This window comes from Scomber scombrus, chromosome 18 (assembly GCF_963691925.1).
Source record: "Scomber scombrus chromosome 18, fScoSco1.1, whole genome shotgun sequence".
In the NCBI taxonomy this organism is placed as follows: domain Eukaryota; kingdom Metazoa; phylum Chordata; class Actinopteri; order Scombriformes; family Scombridae; genus Scomber; species Scomber scombrus.
The window spans coordinates 4,408,485-4,430,322 of NC_084987.1; the positions used below are offsets into that span (position 1 = coordinate 4,408,485).

The following is a 21,838-nucleotide window of genomic DNA, read 5'->3' on the forward strand; positions in this document are numbered from 1 at the left end:
AAGGAAGGGAAGAGAAAATTAAAGGAAGGGAAGAAGGAAAGGAAGGAAGGTAGGAAGTTAAGAAGGAAGGAAGGAAAGAAGTTTGGGGGGGAAACAGGAATTCAAGAAGTAGAGAAAAGACAGTACGGATGGAAGAAAATAAGGATGGGAGGATGGAGGAAAAGATGAAGTGTGAATTTAAAGCTATCAGATGTAGCAGAGTAAAAAAAATACTCCGAAATACTGGAAACAGAAGTATTCTAGTGAAGTACTTCAGAACTGCAGTACAGTACAGAGTGAGTAAAAGTACTTTTCTACGTCTGCACATGAAAGCAGAATTATGAATTATGATGTTTGGGTGAATCAGACGACCTGAGCAGATTCTATCCGCTCCCGAAATCAGCTCTGAGCCGTCTGCACAGCAACTGCTGCAGGGGAGCGAGGCCAGGATGCAGCCAGCGATGACACGCGCACATCTGTCAGTCTGCTTCCTCCTGACAGGGGGGTGGGGGGGGGGTAGAGGGGGGGTAGAGGGGGCAGAGAGGGGCACGGAGCCTGCCGACAGCCAGCTGTTAAACTAAGACATGTACGACGGGGGTTGACAGGACCTCCGCTTTGAAGTGACAGTTACTGCCATCGCGCTGCTAAAACGTGTCACCTAATAGGTGCAGCGAGAGGGTGACAGGTACAGTCAGGAGAGGGACGTCACCTCGGGCAACATTTAAAATATTACACTTCGGTCAAAGCTGTTTACACGCAGATTTAGTCCTATTTACAGATGTGTGTTACAACCTGAGTGTGAAGTTATACATATCTCTTCTCCAGGGTTGGGAAGGTTACTGTGGAAATGTAATAGATTACAGATTACTAGTTACTCTATTTAAAATGTAATAAATAATGTGAGTAGTTCAATTACTTAATCAAAGTAATGTAACTTATTACATTTGATTACTTTTCTAATTTTCTAACCAATGTTTTCAGCTGTTAGGGTAAATGTTCCCTCCATCTGTCCTTCCTTCCTATTTCCTTTCCTTCCTTCCGCCCTTCCTATTTTCCTTCCTCCCTCCCTTCCTCCTTTCTTTCCTTTCTTCCTTCCTTTCTTCCTCCCTTCTTTCCTTCCTTCCTTCCTTTCTTCCGTCCTTCCTCCATTCCTTCCTTCTTTCTTTTCTTCCTTCCTTCCTTCCTTCCTTCCTTCCTTCCTTCCTTCCTTCCTTCCTTCCTTCTGTCCATCTGTCCATCTGAACTTCCTTCCTTCTTTCCATCTATCCGTCCTTCCTTCCTTCCTTCTTTCCATCTGACCTTCCTTCCTTCTTTCCATCTGTCTGTCCTTCCTACCTTCCTTCCTTCCTTCCTTCCTTCCATCCTTCCTTCCTTCCTAAGATCTAAGATCAGCTGTTAGGGTAAGTGTTCCCATTAAGCACCAAAATCTAAGTTCAGCTGTTTTTCATGGATACATGACATGATTTTTCTTATAAAGCAACATTTATCTCTCATTTGAAAATGTATTCATTAGTTCATGTAGATTTTTGGAATATAAAATAAGTTCAAGATATCTTTATTGTCCCTGAGGGGCAATTTATGGTGCAGCCAGCAGCAAAACAATAGAAATGACGATAGCAATTACAGTTACAATTTAAACATAAACAATCCACAAAAGTACAATACAGAATAACAATAAATAGTAAAAACAAAAAAGTTAAAGTGACCACAGTGCGTGCAATCCACCTTAAAATGGCTTAAAAAGGCTAAGAATCATCCGTTATTTAAAAGGACAATGGCCGCTGGAACCCAGGACTTTTTAAAACTGCCTGTTCTACATCTGCACCAGGCGCGGAGTTCTGGTCCTCTGTAATGATGCCAACGCGGAAGTAACTTAAAACTGCATTCTTTCAAAAGGCCACCAGGGGGCGACCGTTTTGGTGTCAAAAGGACTTCCGTCTCTATACAAGTCAATGGAGAATTCACCAACTTCTCACTTGATTTCTAACCTCAGTAAACGTTTTCAAAATGTGTTTATGGGCTCAATCGCTAGTTTAAAGCCTTCTTCAATGCAGTATGATGTTCATTTGGGACATTTTGGCCTCCCTGATTTTATATGTGACGATAAAGCAGGGTATGCATTAGGGCGTGGCTACGTCGTGATTGACAGGTTGATTGGTTCACAGGTTCAGGAGGGCGCCTCATGCTCCTCCTGATGCCCATATAAGTAGAATCCGTGTTTTTATTTTTCCCAGCATGCACCTGACATTTTCAAGATGGCGCAGCCCAGATCCGATACTATTCGCTTCCAAGCAGCAGTCCACAAACCAATGGGTGACATCACGGATGTTACGTCCATTTTATATACAGTCTATGATCTGGGCATACAAAATCTGCGTCCGGATGGGAGCAGTTTAAATTCCGATGCCAGGGGATGACTGGGGTCGGACAAGATTTGTTTTGCTTTCCTCAGGGAATAAAGATATTTTATGAGAAAAGTCAAAAGTCGGGCACGCGCAACACTTCTCTTCTCACCATCGGCACGTCATATAACACAACAATGATTCATCTGAAAGTTCAACCGGTTCATGAAAGCTGACATTTGCTGTTTGCAGAGCTGCTATTGAATATATTTGCCTCCAGGTGTTGTGCATTAGGAGGTGTGAGTGTCTGTGTGTGTGTGTGTGTGTGTGTGTGTGTGTGTGTGTGTGTGTGTGTGTGTGTGTGTGTGTGTGTGTGTGTGTGTGTGTTATTGTCAATTTCACACTTGTGAAGAACAACACAAGAATAACAATTGTGTTTTTTTGTTGACTAGTATAAAAATGCTAATATTAGTTGTTTTCCTTTTTTTTTTTAATACAAAAAGAGTCGGCGTGTTCAGCAGTGGGGAGTAAAATGTTTCAGCCTCCGTCATTTAGCTTCAGGGTGGAGTCTGCCAAACACGTCTCCCACATTTACATTTACAGGACTAAATTGCATCAGCAAATACCTTTTTGCAGGAAGAGTGAATTACATTTTCTGTCAACGTAATGTGGAAATGTTTTAAAATATATATATATATAAAGCAAGTTGTGAAATAATAATAAAGATGCTGAGCGTATGAGTAAAATTCACTTGTTTTCTCCCCAAAATATTCAATCTGATCTTTGTGACTGCAGCAATATGAAACATTTTATAGTTGTGTTTAAGCACTGGCAGCACGTAGTTAAGGTCACTGAGAGATCAGGTTTTATCCGTACAGAATAAAGTCTGCAGAGAAGCTCGAAGCACAACATGTTGAATATTTCATCTTTGGGCTTTAGAGGGTAAATATAGTGAACTGTTTAATACACAGGTATTGACTTTCTTTGGATTTATTTTGTAAAACTGATACTGATACTGTAATACTGAATGTTATTTAGACCCGACTCGTCTTGAAACCGAGTCAACCGAGCAAACAGAAGAGGAAGTGTGTAGTCAACGTGAGCCGTGACATCGCCATGACTGAATTGAAAACTGCAAGTCAAGTCAAACATCATCAAAGAAAAAAGAGATCTTCATTAAGCCCATTATACTCTTTGACTGATCATATCTGCAAACCACAAAGCAAAAAAAAAAAAAACCACCACGAATGAACGGATAAACATCAGATTGTCACTTTCGAAGAGACCAAAACGCTTCGAGTTGAGCGTCTAAATCAAACTTTCACTTACCTCACAGACACCTAAAAGAAAAAAAGTTCATCAGCCAGCTAGCTAGACTTGGGCTGTTAATCATGACAGCGATTCATGTTTGAACACCCTGACTCGTCCACAGAAGTCATTCAAATAAACCTTTAGCTGCAGATGAATGCACTCTCTCAAACCTGCTGTAAAAACCAGTGGAAATACTTCGCCTCACAAAATCTACTTGGAAAAAAAGAAAAGAAGAGGGGAATAAAATATTACGACTCATGCACGAGGCTGTGCTGTGATTACCAGCCGAGGGGCGCTTGATTGTGTGTGTAGAGTGTGGGCGACTTTTCTTATCAGGAGGGAGTAGAAAACAAGGTTGTGTGTGTGTGTGTGTGTGTGTGTGTGTGTGTGTGTGTGTGTGTGTGTGTGTGTGTGTGTGTGTGTGTGTGTGTGTGGAACATTTGGAGAACCTACCGTAAGAGATGGGGATGTCCAGATCGCCCTGCCAGGATTCGTCTATGGAGTGCTGCGCTGTAAAAAAAAAAAAAAAACACAACAAGCAATCACAGCTCATTCTCACTCCAACACTGCTTCTGATGTATTCAAACTCATATTGAAGACGATGGAAAGGGAAATCTACTACTGCTGCGCTACGCTGCCTTCACACTGGCCGCCTACCAAGTGTGCAAGCGTCACTTTTATCAATGGAAGTGTGGATTTAATCACGGATAACATGTCAATTCAAGCTATTATGTTTTGTAATCTGCAAGAAGAAAAAGACGTTGGCAGCATGACACAATAGCTTCATGAATGGATGTAATATTAACCTTTTTAATTTTTATTCTGAGGTAAAGTGAGACAAGCGAGTAATCAGGACGGACTTTACCTTTCAAGTGTCCACGTCCAATTGTCACAAAGCCAGAGGAGATGAAGTTGTGCATGTCTTGGCCTCCGCTGCGCATGTTTTCTTTCCCATAGTGACCTAATGGTGAGACAAGAAGTAGAAAAAAAAAGTTGTATTTTTAGCATAATGTTTCACCATTATCACTATTTTATATTATATATCACAATTCTCCTTTACACTGATGTTAAATCGCTATTAATCTTTGCAGTAGGACTTTGCTGTTTTTTCTAGCTTCCATTTATTTTATTATTATTCATCATATCATGTATTGAATCCAGCAAACCTGGACACAGCCACATGCACACATAGGAGCCAACCAGTGTCCAAACATTGACTAAACCTATTTTAGATTAGGACTTTAATTCATATTGATCATATCTGTCAGACATGAACAAGCACAAGCAGCCCAAAACTCGTTTTTATTTTCACGTCAAAGAGATTTAACTGCTTGCAGGAACCTGGAGATATAACTTAGAGTCAGTAGAGTGCGTATGAAAATATGAATATTATAAAAACACACTCCCACTACTTACTTACTTAGACATTTAACTACTAAAATCTATTGAGTCTCTATCCTGTATTTTTTTTAAATTGTCATAGATTTACACAAAACTCACAGAAACTTTAATGCATTGTGGTAATATTGACCTGCTGTTACTTTGCATGACTATGTCTAGTATTTTATGACAACTACACAACTGGAAACATTGATTGATTGAGTCAAAATTCACTTTATAATAGCTGTAAGAGCAGATAGACCCCCTCTCACAACTGCCCCAGACCAATATAGGATCCACTGTGTCAATATAATGACTGGATCAGAGTCCAAAGTGATATCCACATGTGCATACTGAATATCTATCCTAGCAAATAGAAGCATACCATGAACACTTTGTTTTCAGGATTGTACATCATCATCGAATAAGGGGGAAAAAAAGAAGCTCTCTGGACTTGCAGGCTCTCTAATCGTCATTTAACAAGCTTTCACTGCAAAATTTCCCCCGTTTGAAATGCTGGTGTGCCTTAATGCCGAGGAGTATCTGCACTCAATTCCACAGCCACTCCTGCCATTTTATAAAAGGAGCCAGCCACAGATGACCAGAATACTAAACAGGGCTAAAATGGCATTACTGACAAAACTGACTCTCAGGTGGGATCATCAGCTTGTCAATATGTATCTCGATGCAATCTGAAGGTTTCAGGCCTTTCATATCGTCCATTTATCAAATGCTATCCCTCTCTTTCTGCACAGTAAGTGAAATATTAAATTTAATTGGACAGTAAAAAAATTGCAGCGCTTTTGGCTCCCCAGAGCAAACATGATTGGCGTTTAATACACTTGACTTTAAATTAGATTTAGATTCAGAAGTGGAGAGGACATATAAAGTCAGTAAAGAGGGTTTTTCAACCCAAAAAACAAACTAAAGAGATGCAAGTTTTTCTGCTTGTATATATTAATACATATCTACTTAAACTATCAAGCACACTATTATGCAACTGATCATTTGCTTTCCATAGTAATGATAGTGTCTCTAAACTGCTGTAGAGTTATTTGCTGCCCTATAAATACAGCAGATGCTCAATTCTTGCACAATTTTAGGAGACTATTCACCATGAATTAGAATAGAGATACAAAAAATTAACTTAAAAACATGCAAAAGATGTTTTCTTTGAGTAATCTCAAGCAGTGCATGGCGACCACAATATCTACCAATCAGAAGGGAGGGCAGTAAGATAAGATATTCCTTTATGTGTCCCACAATGGGGAAAATTTGCAACTGTATAGGAAATGACAGTCAGTAAAGAAATGACGGTGGAAGACAAGCGTCGGCTACCTCGGCCACCGACAGCCGAGCTGACTCCCATTCAAAGCGCCTCAACTTCTCTATAGATATACAAAGTCAATCATTTGTTCCCATTGAGTCATTATGGTCTCATTATGGCTGCATTCAGGCCGTCTAATAAGTGTCTGCCGTGTGGGCGTTGATTGACAGCTGTGATTGACAGTTTTAATATATATTATAGAAAAGTAAAAAGGGGACATCCCTGGAGTAAATTGCACTTTTGGATTGTAACTTCTTCTTTCAGTTGTTGGGAGAGTTGTGGGTGAGGATGCCAGCACACCTCACGTATGTATTCACTCTTGGATTCCCCCCCCATGGTGTTATAAGATCGTTCTGTAAATGCAATTTGTACCACATTGCTGTTAACTCTGCTCCGAACCAGTGGTGTAATTGAGAGTGCGGCGTGAACACAAAAGAGGGAAAACGAAGTGTCTGCTCGCACCGTGACAACATTCAATTGTCCTGTCAATCACAGACAAACCTTTGGGAGAAATAAAAGTGTGTAGTGTCGATGAAAACAGGAGAAAGAACACACAAAAAAAACCCCATCCCAAATCTGGAGAGTTGCTTTACCGAACTGCCTCTCTTCCCTCCCCCCTCTTTCTCTCTCTTGGTCCCTCTCTACATTAACAAGTGAACAGTTAAATGCCTCTTTCTCCAAGGAGCCACTTCAAAGTCAATAACATCACTCAGACCTTTGGGCCTCGGGAAGCCGAGATCGAAACGGCATTTCAAATTATCATAATGAGAAGCAACACCTGGGAACATTAGGCCTGGTCTTCATCACACCAAAAGATTGGTCCTGAAGCCTCTGCTCCACAGCTCGTTGGTTTAAAATCAAACTCAAGAGGATGACCGCTGATCACTGACACGCTCTGACCATCTCTGTTAAATCAGGACCCTTAACCCTCCTGTTGTCCTCGAGTCAAGGAAGGAAGGGAGGAAGGAAGGAAGGAAAGGAGGAAGGAAGGGAGGAAGGGAGGATGGAAGGATGGAAGGGAGGAAGGATGGAAGGGAGGAAGAAGGAAGGTAAGGAGGAAGGAAGGATGGAAGGATGGAAGGGAGGAAGAAGGAAGGAAAGGAGGGAGGAGGGGAGGAAGAACGAAGGAAAGGAGGGAGGGAGGAAGGAAGGAAGGAAGGGAGGAAAGGAGGGAAGGAAGGAATGAAGGAAGGAAGGAAGGAAGGAGGGAGGGAGGAAAGAAGGAAGGAAAGAAGGAAAGGAAGGAAGGAAGGATGGAAGGAAGGAAGGATGGAAGGGAGGAAGAAGGAAGGGTGGGAAGATAGAAGGAGGGAGGGAGGAAAGAAGGAAGGGAAGAAGGAAAGGAAGGAAGGAAAAGAGGAAGGAGGGTAGGAAGGATGGATGGAAGGAAGGAAGGAAGGAAGGAAAGGAGGGAGGAAGGAAGGAAAGGAGGAAAGGAGGGAGGAAGGAAGAAAGGAGGCAAAGAAGGAACAGTCAAAACAGACAGGGTCAATTTGACCCGGGAGGACGACACGAAGGTTAAAGAAATCAGTAATTATCCAAAGAAAGGAATTAAAACGTTTCCTGCATTCAGTGATTTTTAACTGCACTGTGTTGTATCCATGGAGATACATAGATACAGTAGAGTCTATATGATGTCTCCCAGGGTGAAAAGCTGATGATTCATAACCTGCTCAAGCCCCAAGGACGGCACGGTGGAGCCGAGCTGGAGATGCTGACTGTGATACAAATTGCTCCCATGTGGCAAATCGAACCTATAGCCCCTTATTATCTCTGGAAATGTTCCTCAAAAATTGCCTTATCTACACTGCATAATGAAAAAAACCTTCCTTGGAGAGAATAACCACGCTAATAAAGGTTTTCACCTTACATTCACGGGCGAAGAGCTGACGTTTTTTTATTTCAGGGATAAAAAGTCAAGTCTCTTCATAAAAGTGACATTTATAAAGTAATGTTTGAATTGGCCTTTAGAGAAAAGTCAACTGTCATCAAATTGGTGATTCAGGTCTTCACATTTCTGAACTGCAGTAATAGAGAGAGAGGTTCATGTCAAAAGGGGGTCATGCATTAAACACAAATGGTTACCTTAAATAACTGTTGGTTTAATTACTTTTCAAGTTTGGAAATAACAATAATGACAATTAACCATTTTAAAGGTAGGTTAAAGCCCCCTAGTTCCAATAAAGGGAAATATTATAAGACTGACCACACACACACATAATTGCCAGAAACCAAAAACAACCTATATTTATGTTAAAGTGACAGATGCCATCTATCAAAGAGGGCCAAAGAGGCTTGTAGCGACGGTGGCTAGCATACATAGGAAGTCAGAAAGGATGAATCAGTCAACAAAATACCAGTCTTTGACACCTGAGACCACCTTTAACTTCCCATTTCCACAACTACGATCGTCCCCCTAACCTTCAAACAACAAGGTTATAATCATAACCATTAGATCAATGGTTGCCTGTCTCTCTGACCTTGCCAAAACGATAAATTTAAACCAAAACAAGATATTTCCGTACACCTAACCAAGTGGGTTTTGTGCCTAAATCTACGATACGATATTATACGATACGATATGATATGATATGAAACGTTGCAATACGTTATGATACGGTACGATACAATGTGGTACAATAAGGTATAATACAGTATGGTACGGTATGATAGAGTACGATACAATATTACACGACACGATACGACATGGTTCGATACGATATGATACGGTACGATACGATGAGATATGATGAGATACGATGAGATACGATGAGATGCGATACGTTACAATACGATACGATGTGGTACAATATGGTATGGTGCAATACAATACGGTATGGTACGATGCGATGCGTTACGATGCTCTACGATGCGATGTGATACAATACGGTACGATATGATACGATACGATACAATAAGATACGATACGATAGAATAAGATAATCCTTTATTAGTCCCATGATGGGGGAATTTACAGTGTTACAGCAGCAAAATGGATAGCAAAAACTAGAGCTTCAATTGAAAGAATAAAGAACAATAAATAATAAGTAAGTACGATTAGAGCCTCGGTCTGTTAGGTATAAGGTGGTTAGCGTAGTTTAGAATAAAACCTGGGAACAAGGTAGAAAAGCTATCCTTGCTTTGTCCGAGGGTCGCAAAGTCTACCTACCAACACGTCTAAAGCTCACTAATTTATGTGTTATATCTCATTTGTTTAATTTAAATTTGATGAAAAGTAATAAAGGTGTGAGTTTACAGTGGTTATAGCAGCAGATTAACGTCCATAGTTTAGGAATGACATGTTAAACTATTACATATACTATTCTGGTGTCCGCATTTTTGCTTCTTTAGTTATTGGAGGCAATTTAAAGAATCTAAAAGACTGCGGTAAATTAACACAGGTAGCCTTTTATTTATGTGTCCGGTTGTTTCACTACAGGCAGACTGAAACATCTAGCTTCATCATCCTCAGTAGCATGACATCATCCTTTAAAAAACATCATCCCACGGTTGGTCTCATGTCATTTTAAAGTCAATTTCTGAATCTTTTAAAAAAAAAAAAAAAAGGGGGAAGCAAGTGTCTACAAGTGTCCAACAGAGATGATTCTCTCTCTTCTGTGTCTGCAAAGCGTGGAAAAACATTTGCCGCCTATTTTCACAGCGCCGTAGAAACTTTTGAGCACGAAATGAGAGAACAGAACAAGAACTGTGGGGGAAATCGAAGTGATAATACTCACTTTAGGAGCAGTTATGGAGCGGTACTATCCACCACACCAGAAGACAAGATACACTTCATCAACATCACATCCAGGGATAATATCTCATCTGGAACTTCTGGAGGGGTTCACATCATATACCGCTGATGTTTTTGAGCTCAAATACAAAAGGCAGTCATTGGTGTATGTCATCAGCCTCTTTTTTTATATTGTTTTTCTTGCACTCATACTGCTCTGTTTTGCAGGAATGCCATAAAATTGCTTTCTTTGGCTTACCTTTAACCCTCCTGTTGTCCTCGAGTCAAGGAAGGAATGATGGAAGGGAGGAAGAAGGAAGGAAAGGAAGGAAGGGAGGAAAAAGGGAGGAAAGGACGGAGGAAGGAAGGGAGGAAAGGAGGAAGAAGGAAGGAAAGGAGGAAGAAGGAAGGAAAGGAGGGAGGAAGGAAGGGAGGAGAGGAGGAAGAAGGAAGGAAAGGAGGGAGGAAGGAAGGGAGGGAGGAAGAATGAAGGAAAGGAGGGAGGAAGGAAGGAAGGAAGGAAAGGAAGGAAGGAAAGGACGGAGGAAGGAAGGCAGGAAACAAAAGAAGGAAGGAAGGAAAGTAGGAGGGAGAAAAGAAGGAAGGAGGGAGGAAGGGAGGACAGAATGAAGGAAGAAAGGGGGATGGAGGAAGGAAAGAAGGAAGGGAGGAAAGAGAGAGGAAGGAAAGAAAGAGAAAAGGAGGGAGGAAGGACAGAAGGAAGGGAGGAAGGAAGGAACAGTCAAAACAGACGGGGTCAATTTGACCCAGTAGGACGACAGGAAGGTTAAAGCTCATTTCAGGGGATTTTGAAAAAGAAATGATTGAGATTGAGGATTCTCACAGCGCTGGTTTAATTTATACTAATTCATTCCGATGCATTATGTCCCAAAAAAATATGTTCATTCTTTATTCTCTTCATCTGTTAACTCTGTTGATTTGTTGCCGAGACACAGGAGATGATTTCCGTTGAAAGAATGGCTGCAGCTGCTGGCAGCTCTCACTGGAGCTGTCTCATAAACCTGAATTGTATCCGAATAGCCAAAGAATTTACGCATGAGGTCAAAATATATTGTGAAAGAGAATTTGTAATGAAAAGGCAACCGCTATTCCTGAGAGAGTTACATTTAGCTTTGATACAGAAATGCAAACATGTGGGCTGGATTTTTTAAATATATATATATATCTTTATCAAAGACATAAAGGACAAAGTAAACACTGAAAGCTTCGAACCTGAGTGAACCTTGATATCTTGAATTGTAAAAAAGTCCTTTTATAAGATATTTTTCTGAGTTCTATAGGCAGCAGCTATTCATCATATGTTTACTTGTAGATAAAAGCTTATAAAATAGAAATAAACAAGCTGCACTACATAGTAATACTAGAGAAAACAAGCCAAAAATAAACAATACAAGTGTGTCTTAAACTTAGATTTGTAAAGAAACGCTGTCCCAAAAATGACATATCTCCATACAACTGACAGCACAGAGTTTAGACCGGAAATACAATCTACATAGAAAAAAAGTCTATCAATAGCTTTAATAAAAGTTACATCCAGAAATAGCATTTCTACATTGAAAATAGCTTTTCCGTTCCTATGTTCTCATCACCGTTTGAGTCTGAGTCACATCTTCCCTTTAAAAGCATCTATTCCTATTTGGACATCCTCCACCTTCCTGTCTGATGCCTTTTTACCATTCAAAAGCATTCACCCCTGTAATGTGACGTACATGCAGGAAACAATAGCAGGTTGACATGACAGAGGACAATGAAGACAGCTTTCCTGTGGGTGTTGCATAGTATGAATAAAACAGCAGTGTGTTGATAAGTGAATCACACAGAGGAGTATTTCCAACATATAGCCTAAAATGACTGATGTGTACTTAAGTGTGTGGGATTTAGTGGTATCTGGTTGTGACGTTGCAGATTGCAAACACCTGAATACCTGTCTATCCTCCCTCTAAGTGCGTAGGGGAACCTTTAGTGGCTGCAAAACTCACGAAAAAAGCAAAAAGCCATCTCTAGAGTCAGTGTGGCCTACTGTAGAAACATGGTGGTACAACATTGCAGGCTTTATGGAAGAGTATCTAAGGTAACTAAAACACAATCATTATTATTTTCAGGTGATTATACACCAATTAAAATTTGTGCGAGTATATCCCTTTAACCCTCCTGTTGTCCTCGAGTCAAGGAAGGAAGGAAGGAAGGGAGGAAGAAGGAAGGAAATGAGGGAGGAAGGAAGGTAGGAGGGAGGAAGGAAGGAAGGAAATGAGGGAAGGAAAGAAGAAGGGGAGGAAGGAAAGGAAGGTAGGAAGGAAGGAAGGTAGGAGGGAGGAAGGAAAGAAAGGAAGGAAGGTAGGGGGGAGGAAAGAAAAAGAGAAGGAGGGAGGGAGGGAAGGAAGGAAGGAATGAAATGAGGAAAGGAAAGAAGGAAGGAAGCAAGGAAGGAAGGAAGGGAAGGAAGGAAGGGAGGGTGGAATGATGGACAGAAGGAAGGAAGAAAGGGGGATGGAGGAAGGAAAGAAGGAAGGGAGGAAAGAAAGAGAGAAGGAGGAAGGGAGGAAGGGAGGAAAGAAAACAGACGGGGTCAATTTGACCCGGGAGGACGACACGAAGGTTAAAGTCTTTAATTGACCTAAAAAGATAAAGCCTATGTAAAGAAGACTATTAAGTCATGCAGACACATTGTAGCTCTGACACCAAAAAACACACATAAGAAATAAAAAATGGACATATTGGAAGCCATCATAATGTTGTGCCCCTTTTCATGACGCCTATTTCTGTGTGAATCACTTCTTGGACGAGCTAAACCGAGCTGAGCTGAGTTTAATTCAAACCCTGTTTCATTGAATGTGTTAATGTGGCTATTTAGATTTTGTAGCTAAGCTGAGTAATAAGGAGTCGTATTCTGTGTTTTTACTCTCTGTTTAGAGTTGAGCTTCTGCACTCCATTACCGAGAGATAAGCTGCAATCAGTTTGGCCGGTATGGTGGCATCATCCGTCTTGTGTTTTCTGCCAAAAAAGTTTAAGTTCCTGAAGGTGGAACTCAGCGCTGGATTAATACACCATGAGTTCTCCATGGGGTAAAAATGAGCTTTTTCGCCCCCCTTTTATATTCTGTCCATTACGCCAAGTTTTAGCTTTTGCTCTTTGTAGTTTTGTTTTTCTGAAAGAGTAATTTATATATAAAATAATCTGCTTTTGTGTAAAAACCTACAATTAATTAATTGGCCACAAGCTAATTGCCAAACAGTGAACATAGGGCTTTGAAGGTGTTGGTTGCCAGTTGCCTGCGTCGCCTATTTGGAAATCCTTAGTAGTGCTATTTCCTGTATCTATCAGTTTACTAAAGCTAATTTATATTTATTATAAACATCCTGGATTCCTGGACTTGCAAGATTTTCATGAATCATGTAAATACTGTAGGCTGCATAACGGGTTTATCAGCAGTGACGGGTAATGGGAAACCTGACATTAACTTGTCATTAAAGACACTCAATTTTTAGCATGTTTTTCAAATTCAGCTCATAGTTTAAAGTTAAAGTTGAGTCTCAAACCATCAGCATTGTACAGTTTCCAATAGAGCAGATGAAGACATTGCAAGTATAAAAATGATTCTATTAATTCTGTTAATATTGCAGACAGATTATTTAAGGCCATCAGGATTGGTGACCATGCATGGGGTAATCTGCTTTTCTGTAGGAGAACAAGAATTTAGGCAAGAAAGTATAGTTTCTCCTAGTGGCTAAAATAACTATTTACAACAGTGAAAAAGTCATTGTGCAGCAGAAAAACGAGAAAAGCAGCTCACACCCTGCAGTTCAGTAGTATTTATCAGCTTTCCTCTGACACATTCCCTCCATTTTGGGTGGTGGTGGTGGTGGAGGGAAGGATGGAGGCAGGGTGACACGAGAGTGAAACATAACACTGTTGAATCTGGGACACCATACTAGAGCACTTAACAAATGAGCTGATCCCTTGAGCAGGGATCTGGAGACCGGATAAAAGTAGGAGGAACAGCGTTTGCAAGACAGAATTATCTCAAGACAAGAAGCTTGCGTCTCTCCCGCAGAAGATGATAATTTGCATCTCAATTTTGTAGCCAATGCTGAGTAGGCTTATGGGACTGCAGTGTGAGGGAGAGGAGAACTCGGCCAGGGCCTCGCTTTTTAATTTGCCGTACATTTCCCCTCATATGTTTCCTCTAAGAAAGATTGAGGGGAAAAGCTTAAGTATCGCAGCCTGTCCATCTTTTTCAGTGGCTGTCAGTCAAAGGATGCTGCAGCAGATTAAGGAAAGTGAAGGAGGAGGTTTCTCGTTACGACACATAAACCTTAAAACATCGCAATAACATAAAGTTGGATTTTATTAAAAAAAAAGGGGGAAGCCATGAAGCAAGTTTTTTTGTCCTTAAAAAAAATATTATATATAACAGTGTGAGGTCAGCGCTGTGTCACTTACCGTGGTTTGATGGCTTCATGTGAACAGGTGTGTAGTGATTCTTCGAAGTTCTGACCGGTGTCTCATCTTTGGGCGACCCGTCGATCACTACGCTGTTTTCGTGATCATACTGAGATATAGGAACCGGTCCTTGTTGCTTCAGAATATCTGCCAGGGCTCTGAAAGGAAATCAGATAAATGTTTTATGAAAATGTGTCCCCTTTTTTTCCAATTACCAACATTTTTTTTACATCCTCACCATCCCTTTAATGGTCTTCCTAATTTATTTAGCTGCAGCTCCAATCATAGAGGTTCAGTGCAAGGCAGAGAGGAAATCCTAATTACACCCAGGAGTCACCAGGGAGTTAGATTTTCAATAGCGTGGTACACAAGGTTCAGACAAGTCCTATTATTTGTGCTAGACTTGAGCTCAAGACCCATTTATTAAGAGTTAAGTCAATATCTCTCCTTTTGAAGCTACGAAATAAAAGCGATATTTCATCAACACCACTTCCAACAACTTTTGGAGGCTCGGTGTCGGTCTGTGTGAGATGGAGTGCCTGGCGCTGCGTTTTCTTCTTAAAGGAAATGAAAGGGCAATTTAACTGTGTCAATGTCAACCTACAGCAACCATGCAGTCCACTTTTCTATAACTCTGTGACTTTGGGAGATATAGCGTATATTAATAGCGTTTCCCTTCCAGGATGAGCACACTTTAGCTGTTTCTTTTTCGCAAGACAGAGGCGACCTGATTTTGCATTGTCCCAGTTGGCTTCCATGTCATGTGCAGAAAGAGCTACGGTAGTTTGCAGAAACAGGTCTGACTTTTAACATGTATTTTAACAAGAAAAGATAAAAATATGGCAAAGGGAGATACTTATTGTCAACTTGAAGGATCTGATATTATCTCAGACCAAGACTTGTTTAATAAATGCCTATACCTAATAAGGTTTTGACTTTTATTTGATTATTAACCTTCGTGTCGTCCTCCCGGGTCAAATTGACCCCAAATTGACTGTTCCTTCTTTCCTCCCTTCCTTCCTTCCTTCCTTCTATCTGTCCTTCCTCCCTCCCTCCTTCTCTCTTTAGTTCCTTCCTATCTTTTTCCTCCCTTCCTTCCTTCCTCCCCCTTCTTTCCTTTCTTCCTTCCTTCCTCCCTTCCTTCTTTCCTCCCTTTCTCTTTTCCTTTCTCACTCCCTCCCTCCTTCCTTCTTTCCTCCCCCCTTCCCTCCTTCCTTCTTTCGTCCGTCCTTCCTTCCTTCCTTCCTTCCTCCCTTCCTTCCTTCCTCCCTCCCTCCTTTCCTTCATCCATTCCTTCTTTCCTTTCCTCCCTCCCTCCTTTCCTTCCTTCTTCCTTTCCTTCCTTTTTCCTTCCTCCTTCCTTTCCTTCCTCCCTCCTTTCCTTCCCTCTTCCTCCCTTCCATCCTTCCTTCCTCCCTCCTTTCCTCCCCTCTTCCTCCTTTCCATCCTTCCTTCCTCCCTCCTTTCCTTCCCTCTTCCTCCCTTCCTTCCTTGACTCGAGGCCAACAGGAGGGTTAAAGAGCTGTGGTCAAGATATATACTGATATGGACATTTTTTTTTAAAGTTGAAGAGTAAACTTAAAGTGATAAATGTTATTTACACGGTACATTTCTTACATTTCATACAAAGTGTTTTATGTGGATGACAGGAAATGTGGAACAGAAAGCAAATGAGGGTAAAATCATAAAACACTAGGATTAGAATCATGTTAAAAGTAGATGTGGAAAAAGTGGAATGATCAAACCAGACGAAACATATTAAATATTCACAAAGGCTGTCTGATACCAAAGTGATTTAAAAGATATTAAAGATGTAGCCTGTCAAATCTCAGTGTTCAAGCTCCGACTATGAAGGCTGGGTCACACTTGGTCACGAGCCGTCTCCTATGAATAATCAGCAGAAGCTTAATTTAAGGGGACGGACGGGCACAGAAGGAGTCGACAGAACTTTATATTTTAGCCCTTAGAAAATTCAACACCCTGAAACTCAACAATAAGACTCTAAAATCAACGTAGAACCTGATTGATATGTAAGCTGAAATCAACAGTGGGGCCATGATTGATCCTTGGGGAACGCCACAATTAAACAGAGGAGTACACAAGAGGAGTAAAGGCTGTCGATATTCTGTATGGGGCTTGGTCCTTTAACCTTCCCGTTGTCCTCAAGTCAAGGAAGGAAGGAAGGGAGGGAGGGAGGAATGAAGGATGGAAGGGAGGAAGAAGGAAGGAAAGGAGGGAGGGAGGAAGGAAGGAAGGGAGGAAGAAGGAAGGAAAGGAGGGAGGGAGGAAGGGAGGGAGGAAGAAGGAAGGAAAGGTGGGAGGGAGGGAGGGAGGAAGAAGGAAGGAAAGGAGGGAGGAAGGAATGAAGGATGGAAGGAAGGGAGGAAGGAAGGAAGGAAGGAAGGAGGGAAGGAAGGAAGGAAAGGAGGGAGGAAGGACGGAGGAAAGAAGGAAGGAATGAAGATAGGAGGAAGGAAGGAAGGTAGGAGGGAGGGAGGGAGAGAGGAAGGGAGGAAGGAAGGAAAGAAGGACAGAGGAAAGAAGGAAGGGAGGAATGTAGGGGGGAGGAAAGAAAGAGAGAAGAAGGAAGGAAGGAAGGAGGGAAGGAAAGAAGGAGGGAGGGAGAGAGGAAGGAAGGAAGGAAGGAAGGAAGGAAGGAAGGAAGGAAGGAAGGGAGGAAGGAAGGAAGGAAGGAAGGAAGGAAGGAAGGAAGGAAGGGAGGAAGGAAGGAAGGAACAGTCAAAACAGACGGGGTCAATTTGACCCGGGAGGACGACACAAAGGTTAAACCAAACACAGGGTAGGAAAGTCCAAAAGTACTGAGATACACACTTTGTTAGTTTTATTTTTTATGGGTTTTGTTACCAATCAAATCCAAAGAATATCATTGCTTGTTATCACTCTCTATGTAATAGTGACGATGTTTCTAGATAATCTCAAACATATCTTTGGCATTTACTGTATGTACTGAAATATTGATTGATTCCAGTTTATCAGTGATGAGCCTAAAAATGACTGATAACCTTTTCCAAGCCAATGTCTTGCCTCCTAACAGCAAGCTTCTTTGGGTCATTTTTTTTAATGTCACCTTTGCATTGCACCTTCAGTTTTTTCTGCTGCTATTTTTTGCCCATTTGTAGTCATCTTACCTTTTTATCTCAGTTTCTCAGCTCTGCAATCTGAGAACAAAGCATTACTTTCACCACCTAGCTGGCATAGAATGCATCTCGGGTTTGCTCTGCAGAAGTTGATCAATACAGCCTGTTCAAATCACTGGCTTTAGCTCTCTCTCTCTCTCTCTCTCTCTCTCTCTCTCTCTCTCTCTCTCTACCCTCTCTCTCTCTCTCTCTCTCTCTCTCTCCGCATTTCTTGTGTTTCGGTGAAGGTCACAGACCAAACAGCAAAGGTCTGCCAACAGCTCAGTATTCTGCTCACAGTCTTCCCTCAGTCGCAGAGGTTGGGAGTCTAAATCACTTTAGAGAAGCACCGGAAATTAACAGAAAAAGCTCCCACTTTTTCGGAGCAGGCCCTTGCCAAATATAAAGCTAATCCCATGTTCCACTGCTTCTTTTTGGTCACGGCTGTCAGCATGAATGTCTGCTGCCAGCCTCTGAGGTCTATTCCAGCAGACATCATTACGACAGCTGTATGTGGCAAATGGTCGGTGAAAATGAACAAATCATAAAAAGGAAAAAAACACTATTGAGCATCCATGCCTCCTCATTTAATCGTCCTCTCTTTAAACTCTCGTGGCCACCGCTCATACTGAAGTGGTGGCATTAAGCAGATCCACTTGAAAGTACACCCCATGGCTAGGATAGAGGAGCAGTCAGTAAGAAGACATAAACTTCGGCATCTCTTCATTTCTCAGTGCAGAGATGGAAAAACTGCTGCATTATGAGATTTGTTGCTCTTTTTTTGTGCTTAAAAATAAACCACTGTATTGTGAAGTCTCACGAGTCCATAAAGATTCAACAGACACTTACACCAATTACTGGAGCTTAAATTTAATCTAAACAGATCTACTGAAAGAGCTCCTTTGTGTTGTTGTCAGCGCAAGAATTCGGACATTTTTTTTAATCAAGGACTTGTCACTGTGTTTTGTTTCTTTTATTTTTGTAGAGAAAGAAAGCTTGGTGATCTCCCTTGATATTTTCTAAGCATAACAATGCTCCATAATAAGTCAACTGTTGGGCTGCTTTATCTAAAATGTACTCAAGTGACTCTTGGATAAGAGCAATGACTAAGTGACTATGATTTTTCCCTTAAGAGTAGGTGGAAAACATGCAATTTTAGTCAGACCTAACCCCAATTAAACAACCATTTAGCCTTTTATGAATTCTGCATGCTGTTTTCTGAGGGACTGGAGATTAACCAAGCACACTTCGGAGAAAAATATGGATTTGAGAGGGATATTAAGGCAGAAAAACACATTCAATTACTGGTTTCCTCTCCACCTGTCCCAAATGTCTTTGGGTTATGGGAGGAAACCCATAAAAGCATGAAGAAATCATGACAAAATCCAAAATCATAGCTTGCCCCAGGGGTTTGCATGAAATACTAGAGTAGTAGAGCTGCACAAATAATTATTTTCATCATTGATTAATCACTACAACTGTGAAATGCCAGAAAACTGGGAAAAATGTCCATAACGATCCTATAAACCAAGATTATGTCTTCAAATTGGGTGTTTTGTGCAATTCAACAGTCCAAAACCCAATGATGTACAATTAATATAGTATTAAGTGGCAAAAGCTGGGGTGAGTATTGATATTAAATGATGATTGACCCCTTCAATAGGCCCTGCATTGGTTATCAAGCTATGCCATCATACATCTACTGGGTCCTCTGACAGGCAACACCATTATCCATTATCTAACCCTCACTTAACATACCTTTAAGATGCCTTTAAATCCCACTTTCCCTAAAGCAATGAGCAGATACTTGTTGGCTTCGACACACACTCATATCTACACCGTATCTGCTTTGGCTAAACTACATTGGTTGACCTGAACTGGCAGTTTAATCTGAATGCCATAGCATCAGTTACTCCAGCTGTCATCCCTGCATGCCCAACTCCTCTAGCCTTGCAAACAGCTTCTAGTTATATAGAGAAAACCTTGCACACCATTCTTTAAACCCCTCTCTGAATCCTAAACTCACCACAGCAAAAAAGAGCATCTTGACACAGTCTTATACCTGCATTGTATCTGCATTGGCTGAACTACAATGACTGACCCAGCTGGCTTACTATAATACACTAAATCCTCACATTTGAGAAGTCGTAACCATGAAATGTTTCATATATTTGGTTGAAAATGACAAATAATTAACCAGTTATCAAAATAGTTGGTAAATGATCAACTATTTCATTACTCCACTGTCACTCTGACAAAATGAAAATCTATCCTGGCACTGTTTTTGTCATTTATTACAAACTCTAAATCTCAAATAGCTTATCAATAAACCAGCAGTCCTTCCAAATGATGATGGCCATTATCTGGTCATTTGAGAAAAAGCCCATCTTTTCATAATTTGTGTTTTGATGATTCTTGTGGGGAAGAAAAATAAAAAACCCCATTGCCTTGGGTTGATTGCTGACATCACTGTAAGACCATTTCTCCGGCTAGTGTCTGAGATGGCCACAGGATGAGTTTATATATATGGCTTTAATGCTCATCGAGCAATTCAGTGACCACGACTGGTGCCTTGAGGATTTTTGAAAATATTGTCATTGTAGAAGAAACCGCTTTCATCGGGATATATGTAATCAATCATAATGGCTTTCAGTGGCATTTACTTTATCCCCCTGAGGTGGAACGGACATAAAATACCACCCGACTGACACAGAATGGGGATGTGTACTATGGAAAGGTATAGACCATGACATTTTTGACAGGGAGGCTCAGGGGAGCAGAGTAATGACATGTGTTAAAGGTCGTGAGCTGGTTTGAACTCATGATATTGAGGCTGTAAGTCATGTGCGCTACTATGAGTGAGTCACCAGGGCAGCAAATGAATGCACATAGATTTTAGATGTAAGAATATTGTAAAATCGACCACCAAGTCCACGTCCAAAATCTCATTTTGGGCTCAATAGGGAGTCAAATGGTGGGTTATGTGACAGAATAAATAATTTTGTGCACAGTTTTTTGCAGTATGATTAACTAGGGATTCATTTTTCCACTAACATCATAACCTACTTATGCAGTGAGCATGCTTGAAAACAGATCAGGGGACATATGAACTCAAGTTTTCTCACTTTTTAAAACACAAAAATAGTGATAACAAAAAGAAAAACTCTTACCTGTGCACATTCATTTCCTGAGGGGGCTTGGTGGCTTTATCATAGGCAACTTTAGCAGTTATCCCAATGGCAATGATGAGCGTTATGACCCCGCAGGTGATGTACACTGTGGTGTTGGTCCGGTCCAGCTCCGGGTCGTAAATATCACCTGTTGGCGCCGGTGAAGGAGGCTGGGTTTTGATCCAGTCCGGTGTGTTGTAGTTGGTGCAGCTCTTCTGCTCCAGCCGCTTCCCCCGGTCCGCACAGCAGAAACGGAGGAAGCAGCTGCCACAGCAGAATCGGTGATCGGTGTTGTTGCAGGAGAACTCTTTGTCGTATTGCCCGCTCACGTCGTAGTAGCCAAGGCAGGTGTCGTGCTGGACGACGCCGAGCGAAGGAGCTTGGACTTGGGTGATCCTCCCCGGGATACCCGCCGGGACCACAGTGGTGCTGCCGTTGACCTCCTTCACCTTTGAGTTCCTCCTCGGCGGGGTTTTGCTCTTTTTGTTGGTGGCGGCGGCGCACAGGACATTCAGCGGGTCTAAGTAAATCAAAAGAAGCAAAAGGTGCTTTATCCCCATCATTTGAGGACGTGCTGGTGTTTGTTCCCTGGCCTCCACTCTCTTCTGTCTGTTTTTCTTTCTCTCTCTCTCTCTTTCTTTCTTTCTCTCTCTCTCTCTTTCTCTCTCTCTCTCTTTCTGAATATCACTCTTCCACTTCTTACCGAGTGGAGCTTCTTGCGGGTTTCTTCATCGCAGGTACTCCTTTTTGTGTCACGCGTTCACTTTGACTGGACTTTGACTGGTTTCTTTTGCTCTCATCAGACACACAATGCATCTTCCGACTTTGTGGTCATCCAGCACAGTGCCTGCTTTTCCTCTTGGTCTTTTTCTATGATTTCGGCTGCAGAGTAGCAATAAAGACTCGATGTCCTCCACAGGGAAATCTGTCTTTTCTTTACCATGAGCTGTTGATCTTGAGTATGATCGAAGCTTGTAATTACACTGTGAAGAGGAGA

General features: G+C 41.4%; 1 protein-coding gene across 1 annotated transcript in view; it reads right to left on the reverse strand.

Moving 5' to 3' along the window:
- LOC133999448 (protein shisa-6-like) overlaps window positions 1-21,401 on the reverse strand; it is an 87,804-nt gene extending 66,403 nt beyond the window's left edge. Inside the window, exons 1-4 of the mRNA XM_062438633.1 lie at window positions 20,842-21,401; window positions 14,535-14,692; window positions 4,498-4,593; window positions 4,086-4,142 (exon numbers count right to left, since the gene is read on the reverse strand). Coding sequence (XP_062294617.1) covers window positions 4,086-4,142; window positions 4,498-4,593; window positions 14,535-14,692; window positions 20,842-21,401 — 871 coding nt within the window. The remainder of the gene's footprint in view (window positions 1-4,085; window positions 4,143-4,497; window positions 4,594-14,534; window positions 14,693-20,841) is intronic.
- Between the last annotated feature and the right edge of the window lie 437 nt (window positions 21,402-21,838).